The sequence below is a fragment of the Danio rerio genome, chromosome 15 (assembly GCF_052040795.2).
Source record: "Danio rerio strain M-AB ecotype USA chromosome 15, GRCz13ab, whole genome shotgun sequence".
Taxonomy (NCBI): domain Eukaryota; kingdom Metazoa; phylum Chordata; class Actinopteri; order Cypriniformes; family Danionidae; genus Danio; species Danio rerio.
Window position 1 is genome coordinate 33,683,162 of NC_141035.1, and position 12,142 is coordinate 33,695,303.

The 12,142-nt window shown below is 34.9% G+C and overlaps 1 protein-coding gene across 30 annotated transcripts in view; it reads right to left on the reverse strand.

Moving 5' to 3' along the window:
* Positions 1 to 2,466: 2,466 nt before the first annotated feature.
* The window catches only part of nf1a (neurofibromin 1a), a 123,019-nt gene continuing 113,343 nt past the window's right edge, over positions 2,467 to 12,142 (reverse strand). For 22 of the 30 annotated variants that reach the window (XR_015509622.1, XR_015509621.1, XR_015509620.1 and 19 more), the window contains 2 exons: positions 8,262 to 8,315; positions 2,467 to 5,350 (listed from right to left, as the gene is read on the reverse strand). Coding sequence is in view for 22 of the 30 variants with exons in the window: in XM_087284328.1 (XP_087140454.1) it covers positions 5,208 to 5,350; positions 8,262 to 8,315 (197 nt within the window). In the remaining 8 variants the exon portion in view is untranslated. The remainder of the gene's footprint in view (positions 5,351 to 8,261; positions 8,316 to 12,142) is intronic. The other 8 variants (XM_087284332.1, XM_087284331.1, XM_087284326.1 and 5 more) reach the window with 1 other exon arrangement.

The window sequence follows — 12,142 nt, forward strand, 5'->3', positions numbered from 1 at the left end:
TCAGAGTCACTTAAGGACGGGCCTTTCAGAGGAACTAGGAAATTTGACAGTCGTTTTCATGTTAGCTGAGTAGCTGTGTATAATCAAAGTGAGATATATAAAAAAAAATAACGAGATTTCCTTCAAGTGAAACATGAGCACATATTGCTTTGCATCTTATAAACACCCCTTTAAAAGATGTTTTAGCTTCCAAACTTTTTATTTATAATTTATTTGATGATTAACAATTGATTGATTAATAAAGTTTGTTTATAATAACTATTTCATAATTTTTTTAGCAAATTCAACAGACTTTGCTGTGTCATTTTGTTTTTTTCTATACATTCAGGATATAAATATTGCAAAACCATTTTAATCATTGTCGGCTCTATTTGCCATGGAGCAAGTCTAAATGTAATGATCTGAAGGTAGAACAATGTGTTAAATGCACTCTGAAATTTGTAGTTCATATAACCTATATTTTATTTGACATAAAATACAGCTTAAAGTTTAAGCCTGACTAGTTCCCAACACTACACTACCTGACAAAAGTCTTGTGGTCAATCCCAGTTGTAAGAACAACAAATAATAACTTGACTTCTCGTTGATCATTTGCAAAAGTGGCAGAAGATATATTTTTTCAGATGAAACATCTGTTAAACTGCATCCCAATCCTCACAAATACTGCAGAAGACCTATTGGAACCCGCATAGACTCAAGATTCTCACAGAAATCAGTCAAGTTTGGTGAAGGAAAAATCATGGTTTGGGGTTACATTCAGTATGCGAGCATGCAAGAGCTCTCCTGAGTGGATGGCAACATCAACAGCCTGAGATATCAAGACATTTGTGCTGCCCATTACATTACAAACCACAGGAGAGGGAAAATTCTTCAGCAGGATAGCACTCCCACTCATACTTCAGCCTCCACATTAAAGTTCCTGAAAGCAAAGAAGCTCAAAGTGCTCCAGGATTGGCCAGCCTAGTCACCACACATGAACAGTATTGAGCATGTCTGGGGTAAAATAAAGGAAGAGGCATTAAAGATGAATCCAGAGAATTTTGATGAACTCTGAGAGTCCTGCAAGAACACTTTCTTTGTCATTCCAGATAACTTTATTAATAAGTTATTTAAATCATTGCAGAGATGTATGGATGCAGTCCTTCGAACTCATGGGAATCATACACAATATTCATTATTTTTCCACTGCACCATGGCTTTATATTCTATAGTGTACATTATTTCTGTTTAGTGACAAGACTTTTGTCTATGCAAAGTCAAGACTTTCCTGTCCTAATAAGATAACTAGAAATCAAGGCATGATCATGTTTTATTTTAGTAAATAAGTGTAATCTAGAGGCCTGTCTTTCATATAAGCCCCTCACTATACCATATGATCAACTAGAAGTTAGTCAAGATATTATTTGTTGTTCCTAAAACTTGAATAGGTGACAAGACTTTTGTCAGGTAGTGTAGAATATGGTAAGAACATTTACTGCAGACTAACATTTGATCACACCAAAGAAAGGTGATGTTTTCCAGTTTAAACCTCCAAAGATTATTAATTAAAGGTACATTAACTTGGAAAGCAAAACGTCAGAAGCCTTGCTATCTTTGAAAGGGATTGAAATAAAAACATGTTCCAATAGTTTAAGAAAAATCTTAATTTAAATGGAAAAATACATATCTATACCCCACTGACAGTTTTTTCTTATTTTAATAATCAACAATTAAGTTCAGAAAACAAGATGTTTAATTTTCAATCTCAAGTCAGTATATAAAGGAATAATGATACATTGAGGAATAATGATACATTGAGGAATTTTTTCTTTAGTCATACTCACTTGTTCCATATCAATGAGTTTCTTTATTCTGTTCAGCACATAAGATATTTTGAAGAATGTTAAAAACCATTGACTTCCATAGCAGGGAAAGCAAACAATATACTACTAAGTCAATGGTTACAGGTTTCCAACATTTTTCAATATATGGTCTTGTGTTCATCAGAAGAAAAAACTGAACATGGGTGAGTAAACGATGAAATTTTAAATTTTTGGGAGAACCATCTCTTTAAAATGAATATATATTTGTATTTGAAAACAGATGAAACTTTTCTAATGCAATTTAAGGCTTTCTATTTTGATGTATACCTTTAGACGGCCTTAAATTGTGGAAGAGGGACTTGACAGCTAAAAAAACCACCCTGCATTAAGTTTAAAAGATAGTGGAAGTGTAAAAATCAGTTTTGATTTGTTAGAATGTTTTCAAACAACAGAATAGTTCCTTTAATCATCATCTTATTCCACCAGCTGTAAGATTATAGTACAATTTTCTCAACTTGATCAATACAAACCTTTTTTTATTCACACAGGTTGCTGTGGAAATTCTATGACATGACGAATAAGTGATGCAGGTAACTTTCCATTAATTCAACACATTTCTTTGTCGTTAAAAATCATGGATAATAAAATTGACTGAACGGCATAATAACAGGGTTGAGGGAAACTTTTATTACGAACACTGGTATAATTAAATTGCCATGTTATACATGTACAGCAACTAACCGCTTTACAAAAAAGCAAGTAATACAATATCACATATATTTACACTTGTATTTATATACCTTCCAATTTTACACAAACATATTTACAGGTGACAGATACATTGTATACAGATGACCAATGCAATTAAAAATGTGGCAAATGCATCCGACGAACACGCATCTTCAATTATATAAAATAAACCACTTTTTAGTCTGTTTATGATGAATACATGAGACGGTTTAATTACATATGTGATTTAAAAGGCTTTAGGGACATGTCGTGTCAAACCACAGCTGTGGCAGTCAAGACTGTGCCTTCGTTATTGTTGTCTATCAATATAAGGTCAGTTTTAGATTGGTAGCAATGCAATTCCTAAGATTCAAAAGTAATATTCTGGTTATTCAGAGCAATGGATGCAAAACAAAACCACACAATTGGGTCATTTATGTTCCTTCATATTTTAAATTCGTTATTAAAAACTCAATTTAACACAGATTGATGCCAGTACGACATGTAAAGCAGGAATAAACATTTCAAGTTTCATTTTTGATCGTAACAAAACACTGAGATCTGAAATCTTCTGTTGGGACGATGTTTCACTGTATGGACGAATGTTTATGAATAGTTTAATGGTAAAACAAATCTACAAATGAAAAAAAAAAACAATGACATTGATTTGGTCCCAATTTTAAGTATGAAACATGATCCTTGTGTATTTGGATGAAAACATCAAATTAAAATAATGCATAAATACTTCATCCTCAAACATTTGGCCTGTACCCTTCTTTACAAGTTTCCCTTTAATAAGCATTTCAAAGAGAGTCGATAAGTCATGTCATTTGTGTTTGTTGCAAGGTACACTACCATTTCCTCCTCTACGATTTGTGGATCGACATAATAATGAGAACGATAATGCAGGAAACATATTGCACACAAAAATCGCCCACTTCAATTTTGACAGCCACTGTGTTTAATACACAACAGCATCTTAAAAGTACAGTTCACCCAAAAATGAAGATTAGCTTTTTATTTAATCACCCTCAGGTTATCAAGGATGTAGGAAATGTTGTTTTCCCATTCAGTAGAACAGTAAAGAGGATTTTTAGCTTTGTTGATTCATAAAATGCATGTCAACAGCAATTTATGAGTCAAAACAAAAACACATACAGGCATCAATACATTGAGGTCTTAATAATGTTATACAGTTTCCAGGTTCTTGCCTTAATATGAGACCTCAATGTATCATTAGGAGCCTTGGGTATTAATCGAACTTAATTTCACCTTTTAGCTATTGACTTGCATACTTTAAATCACAAAAGACGACAATTTCAACTAAAACTTCTATAATGTTTTAATGGAGAACACAAAGGTGTCACCTACACCTTAGGTGACTGGAGAGTGAATAAATGAACATCATATTTTAATTTCTGGGTGAACTATCCCTTTTAAATGGCACAACTGTCTTCAATTCTACAATATACTGATTAGGTGAGAACGCCAAAGCTAATGAGAACTGTATGGAAGAAATAATTACTTTAAGGCATACAGCACTGACAAGACAGATACAAAAACAAAAAAACATACAAAATGGAGTTTACAACAGTTTCCCCTCTTAATATTGCAAACTAGTCTTTGGTGCAATGTTACTATGTCAGCGCGTGGTTGGATTGGGATTTCTGTGCCATATGTGAGCTGTTGATGAGACGGAAACAGGGGAAAGTTAAAGTGTGCGCGGACATTTCCTGATCGCACACTTTAATCGTGTGCAATTTGTACACGCACATAGTGTTCGATTTAAAAAACAAAAACATATTGCACCACAGTTATACATGAATATTAATGCCAATTTGTTGTTGATTTGTGCATTTTGGGAAAATACTATGTGGGTATCTACTCATGCGCTGCTCTTCCAGAATCGTTTTTTTATTTAACGACTGATGATAAACAACGATCGCAAAGCAAACCTTCATGTGATGTCTGAAAGGATAACTTACATTTACAGAATAAATACTTGGATGCCGCAATATGATATTCTCATATCTGATGTTTACGTTGTACTGTTTACACTGCAGCAGACAATATGGTAAATGTTAAAGCCGCGACACGTTTGTTTTTCATAATTAGTACCTGTTTTCCCTTCCTTAGCAAGGTCTTGCCTATTTTACAAACTATACACAGCTGAAAACCCTGACAAAGGCACACAATGGATAAAGTAAGAACCCAAAACATGTGATCGTTATTATCATCAACATTATAGTACACACATAATCTTTCCTGGATCCAGATTTCAAGCCTGTGGATATCAGGAAAAAACAAAACAAAGGACAGGCCTGGACGAAATGGAAAACGGCCGAGTCATCTCCACACGGTTGGTCATCTGTTTTTACTGTAGTGGTTGATTAGATCTTGTGTTTCTTTCAGACAGAATCTCAAGTTTGTGCAAAAAAACAAAGAGTGGACGCCTCAACTGGACAGATTTGAGCATTTCAATGTGGTCAGTCCCCAAGTTGAGTGCAACACGGAGAGGTCAGTGTGTTCTCCGAAAAGAGTTCATTTAGGCAAAGTGTGTGGCAAGCTTCAACTGGTATAAAAACAAACAAACACTCAAGCGGTTCTTCGATGCAGGAACCTTGTTAAACTGGACGGTGGAAAGCAGAACGAGCCATGGCCACGGAGTAGATCTTCTCAGACGATCTTTTTGATGCTTGGCCGTTTGAAGCTGCCTGCGCTGCGCTGCTTCTGCACCTGGCTTGCTGAGCCGTGCCGCATTCGCCCACTGGTGGACAGACTCGAGGTGGGAGAAATCTCAACGTTCTCCTTGTCGATGCCTGGAGGAGAGAGATGTTATGTAACCACTGAATCACAGCCTTATATCTTACTTCAAACTATTGAAATAGTTAAATTAGGATTATCAAATGTAAAATAATACTTTCAGACATTAACTAAAACAGCAGGTCAGGTTTCACAGATATGCTTTGACGTGGAGCTGTAAATACACATGTTGAACAGTAGGTGTCTCAATGTACAACAATATCAATCAGGGATCATGTGAGTGTTTATGATGGAGCGTGAGACGTTTTTAGAAGTTCTGTATCAGCATTACTCTTCTCACAGGTTTAATATAGACATTATAAAAGGCTTCTCGCACTGTGTTTAACATTATATTCATGATTTGTTTTTTAAAATTTCACATTAGTCATTTATAAGGCTTGCTCTACTTTATCTTTATCATATTTTGTTTAGCATCTCAGTTGGGGTTCCACATCAAACAACAGTCATAAACCTATTTTAAATGAATTTTAATGTGAATGTAAACATTTAAAAGATAAAATACATCGAATTTAGATAATTAGACAAATATGTATTTTGTATTATAGATATCTTTTTAAATATATATAATTATCATAAGAAAAAAGGCTTATTACAATGTAGTAATACAGTAATAAAACAAAAACTAAAAATAATTTTATATAGATAGATGTGTGTTGGGATGTGTACAGTTAGGTCCATACTTATTGGGACATCAAGACAATTCTAACATTTTTGGCTCTATACTGTACACTAACACAATGGATTTTAAATAAAACAAAAAAGACCCTTCAATTGCAGACTTTCAGCTTTATTTGAGGGTATTTACATCCAAATCACATGAACGGTGTAGGAAAAACAACAGTTTGCATATGTGCCTCCCACTTGTTAAGGGTCCAATAGTAATCGGACAACTGGCTTTCAAGCTGTTCCCTAAGCCAATTCCTACACGTTCAACATGATTTGGATGTAAATACCCTGAAATTAAAGCTGACAGTCTGCAGTTAAAGCATGTCTTGTTCATTTAATTTCAAATCTATTGTGTTGGTGTATAAAGACAAATGTTAAAATTGTGTTGATTTCCCAATATTTATGGATTTAACTGTATATGCATACATAAATAAACTGTATACTAGGGCTGCACATATATCGTTTCAGCAGATGCCATGTGTGTCCCCGCAATACTCACATCGGATATGCAATGTTGAGTCTGAATTATAGTTGATTATCACAACAGTTGAGAATACATAAGATTTGTGGTGTCATTGCAAAGTATAACTATAACAGAGTGAAGCTTTATTATTTGCATGTGTTTTAAAGGCATTTTACGAGAGTTTAAAGCATTCAGGCACATAAAAAGGTAAGTTTGTACGTTAAGTGAACAATAAATTTACTCAATTATTACAATGAAGATTACACAGTCTTATTTTACATTTCATTATTCAATTACTGTACCTGAATATTGCTTGACTATGGAAAAAAAACAAAGTGCTGTTTATTACACTGTATTTGTTGCTTTGTTTTTATAGTATTTGCTTGCAATTTGTTTATTATTTTATATACATGATGCATACCTTATTTCTTTCTTTCTAAATAGAGCTATTCAAGCTGTCTGGTGAAATTGTATTCATTTTGCAATGTACACTACCTGACAAAAGTCTTTTCAATCCCAGTTTTAAAAGCAACAAATAATAACTTGACTTCTAGTTGATCATTTGGGAAAAGTGGCAGAAGGTCATCAGCTAAAAATCACAAATACTGCAGAAGATCTATTAGAACCTGCATGGACCAAGATTCTTACAAAAATCAATCAAGTTTGGTGAAGAAAAAACCATGGTTTGGGATTACATTCAGCATGGGGGCGTGCGAGAGATCTCCAACATATATCAACATCACCAGACTGAGATATCATGACTTTTGTGCTGCCCATTACTTTACAAACCACAGGAGAGGGCAAATTCCTCAGCAGGATAGCGCTCCCACTCATATTTCAACCTTCACATCAAAGTTCCTGAAAGCAAAGAAGGTCAAGGTGCTCCAGGATAGGCCAGCCCAGCCACCAGACATGAACATTATTTAGCATGTCTGGGGTAAGATGGAAGCATTGAAGATGAATCCAAAGAATCTTGATGAACTCTGAGAGTCCTGCAGGAACGCTTTCTTTGTCATTCCAGATGACTTTATTAATAAGTTATTGGAGTCATTGCAGAGATGTATGGGTGCAGTCCTTCAAGCTCATAGGAGTCATACACAATATTAATTCTTTTTCCACTGCACCATGACTTTATATTCTATACTGTACATTATTTCTGTTAAATGACAAGACTTTTGTCTAAACAAAGTCAGACATTACTGTTCAAATTAAATAATTAAAAATCAAGGCATGATCATATTTTATTTTGGCGTAATCTAGAGGCCACTTCTGACGCTAAATGATCAACTAGAAGTCAAGTTATTATTTGTTTTTCCTAAAACTTGTATCGGCAACAAGACTTTTATCAGGTAGTGTATATCGCAGAGAAACAAAATATCACAGTTTCAGATTTTTTCCAATATCGTGCAGTCCTAATATACACTTTATTTTAGTATATATGAATTTTCACAAAAAAAAGACTATCCAAAATGTGTCATATCATATACTGTGTATAAGAGCACAGAATTACATTAACCAAGGGGTAAATAGACACCGGGCTAACAATTTCAAGTGTGAAAAGCTTTTAAAGTGCTATTAAACCTGCTAATGTCCTGTCCCCTGGCTATGTACTGTATGTAAGTGTTTGCTTAATACCAGGCCCTTGTGCTCTCTCTTCACACTATCTGTTATAGTAGCCCCTCTTGCTTTCTTTGATCTGACAGCAGCAGATTTACAATTCAAACACTCGGGCCAATGCCAACAACTGCTACTTTCACACAGCAGAGGTGGATGAGTACCTGGCAGGACGAGGTGAGGTGGGAATACAGCCGACTTAGAGCAAGGCAGACAGGCTTCGCACAGAGAGAGTAGAAAAGAAAAAAAAAAAGACATGAGTGACACATTCACAACTCAAAAGAAGACAGAAAGGACAGATGAATGGAAGAAACAGAAATCAAAAATAAAAATGGCAGCTTACAGATATGTCAAACTGATTTACTCTTAACCACCAACAAAAAGCAGAACAGTCTGCTGAACAGTGAAGCTAAGCGCTGGCTGAGATTAGCTCAAAATGCAGATCAAAAAGGAGAAATTAGTGAGAAAGAATGCGATTTAGACATTTGCTAATAAGTGCTCGCTGGATCCTCTGTTACAAATACAGTAGTCAACATTAGAAGTGGATCAGTACATTTATCACAAGAAGGGGTTTCATTTAATAGTTTAGGACAGGGGTGCCCAAACTTTTTCCTATAAAGGGCCAAAAACCAAGCTCGACAGAGGTAAATATCAAACTGTATTACAATATTGCCATGGTGATTTCCTACAGAATAAATAGAAAAGATTATTAACTAATGAATTTTACTGTATATATACTTTCATATTATAACAAACCTATTATAATGAAAACGCAAGAAATCCATTTTAGTTTAATGCTTAATACACTAGTCAAGCTGCACCTGCCTTTGCCTTGATTCGCTTACTGAGGACTTCTGAATTGTGGTCTATCCATTAAGCAACAGTCTGTTCAATTTTTATTTATTCATTATTTTTAAATTGGATTCATTTACAACAGTTAAGTTTTGTTGCTTAAAAATAAAACTAACAGTGAAAGGTTATGTTAAATTAGAAATGACAACGTGTATTAAAAGGATATAACCCCAACCCTCCCCCAAATTCACCCTGTCCTCTCAGATGGGATGGCGGGCCAAATCAAAGGTTACCAGGCCCTAGTTTGGGTATCTCTGGTTTAGGACATAGGTCTTAGGGTGCTTTCACACCTGTGAATCGATTCAGTTGTTCCGAAACAGAGATTAAAATTGTTACATTGTTGCTCTTTGCTCTTGGAGCGGTTCGCTTTCACACTGCAAAGCTTCTAATCGCACCAAAAGAGCTAAAACATGTCACGTGCGAGTAAACTCTCCTTAAATTGGTCAGAGTGTCAGGGTTTATTTTGCAGCGTCCCGCTCAGCTGTCAGGAGAGGTGGTGGTTTGGTGGTGATTGACAGGGTGCGCGCGCGTGACGTGTCTGAGGAGAGACACGGTAGGGAGGGGTGAGAAGGGTGCGCGACGATGCCTATTTGAGTACTGGGAGAGAGATGCGAGATTACCGGGAGATCATCACTCGTTTGCGGGCATCCAGAGACTCGCGAAACTTCCCACCCTACTCATAATTCTCTTTTCATATAGCCGTAAGCCTATTACATATCCATAAAACACTGTGATATAACCGCGCTCGGATCGGATCGCTTTCTCACTGCAATCGAACCGCTCCAGGGTTCGTTTCAATCGAGCCGAGACCACCTCATTCAAGCGATCTCGGAGCGATTACTTTGACGCGGAACAGAGTGCGATTGCCCTGTTCACATATGCCAATCGAACCACGCTAACTGGGCAAACGAGATACGTTCCGAAACAAAAGTGTAGGTGTGAAAGCACCCTTAAACTTGAATGCTAAAGGGCTGCAGCTTTGCTCCAACCCTAATCAAACACAGCTGATCCAACTAATCAGGTGTTCAAGACTACTACACTGTACAACCCAACAGTCAACTTTATTAAATGAAATGAGTGTAGTTAACTCAAAATATATTGAAAGTTAATTCTACTCATTTGGAAATAGTTTTTAACTCAGTGTTAATTTAATACCTCATTACTTTAACTTACATAGAGTAAGTTCACTGTACTCATATAGATAAGTTTTTTAACTCAAATGGTTTGTAGCAATCGGTTTCCTCAAAGGGTTTGAGTTGCCTAAACATATTGAGTTTTACAGTACACAGTTGGTTTGAGTTCGATTCATTTATTGGGGTATACTGTGCTCAAATTGCTTTGTTTCCTTAAATGGTTTGAGTAACCTTAACTTTTTGGGAATTACAGTGTAGAGACTTTTAAACAGGTGTGAGTTGGAGCCATGGTCTATGCAGCTCTATGCAGAGCCCTCCAGGAATTGAGTTAGGACCACTTTGATGAAAGTTACTAAGCCACTTCAAATGTTGACTACAGTTTATGCATATGGGTTGTTGACATGACGTTGCATTTTCAGTCACACATGACAAAGATTAATATTAATATTAGTATTGTCAGCATGTAAAATGCAGTAAATGGATAAAAATTTCTTTGTCTTCCATTGACTTCTTGTTATAAAAAAAAAACGCTGTTTTATTACATTTGAACCAAATCACAAAACTGTCCTACACTGTAAAAAATATCCGTAAATGAAGTTTTCCATATTTTGTGACTCATGTTTTTATTTATTTTGTATTATTTATGCTTTTGAATCACATTATAAGACAAATTTTAACCTTGAAAAGTTGGAAAAAGTGACTTTCATGAACATTTTTAACAGTTACAAGTGATATGTAGTCTGGGTTGATGTTGTATTTTATGCTGCAAAAAAACTTTATTTTATGTACATTTTCTGTTATTTACAAATTCATTTATATATATATATATATATATATATATATATATATATATATATAGAGAGAGAGAGAGAGAGAGAGAGAGAGAGAGAGAGAGAGAGAGAGAGAGAGAGAGGTTCTTATACATTGTTATTTCAAGCTACTAAAATGTCAAAAAAAAACTCACTTTGTTAAACTGTAGAGTTGAATTTTCAACATCAAAAGTAGACAGAGCAGAGATCAAGCTCTCATTATGAAATTTACAACCGTAAATAGACGTAAAACACTAAATATGGAAACAGTTAATTAACAGATATTATTTACAGCATATGTTGTGATCGTCTTAAGCATAGTTCAATAAATTATAGCTCAAACAAAATTGTAAAATTATTAATAAATACCTCGGGCTTTTTTATTTTAGAAGTAGCTATTTTAGCAAATAATTTCTTTCGTCCATATATTTCTAAAAACACAGGAACTTGATACATTTTTTAACTGAAAACAATGTCCTCTGGTTTGATGCTATACACTAATATATTCTAATTCTGATTGAAAACTTAGGTTTTTTGAAACCACTTTAAAATTCAGTTTTGTTGTCCTTTGGTGTGACGCCTAAATTTATAAAAAAAAAAAGTCCAACAAGCCCTAGAGAAAAACAAATATTAAGCATAATTTCATTGGAAAAAAAATTAGCACTTCATGAAGATACAGTACAGCGGGGAAAATAAGTATTTAACATGTCATGTTTTTTTTTCTGGGAATAATATTTTTAAATTAGCTGTTGACATGGAATTGAACCAGATTTTAGTAAAAACCCAAACAATACAAAAAAAAAAAAAAAAAAAACTGGGAAAACAGTTATGTATAATAACGATGGAATGACACAAGGAGAAAGTACTGAACTACTGAAACATATTTAATACTTTATATAAAAGGCTTTTTTGGTGATGGCAGCTTTAAGATGCCTCTCGTGTGCAGAATGAAGTCACATAAATTGCTCAGGTGTGAGTATTTACACAAACGTCAACAGAGTGTAAAAATCTTGATGCTTCTGTGGGTCTCGTATATCAAATCTATTGAGTGTTTTAGATCATTGTCTTGCTGAAATGTCCACCCTGGTTTCATCTTTATCATCCTGGTAATGTAGATGTTGGACTAAAGCAGCTGATTAATTTACACTGATGAAGGGCAGAGGGTTGCTGAATAATACTGAGAGATTTCAGCTGCTGTCTGGGCTTTCACTGCCCTTCTACACCTCCCTTTCTTCATGTGTTCAATATTTT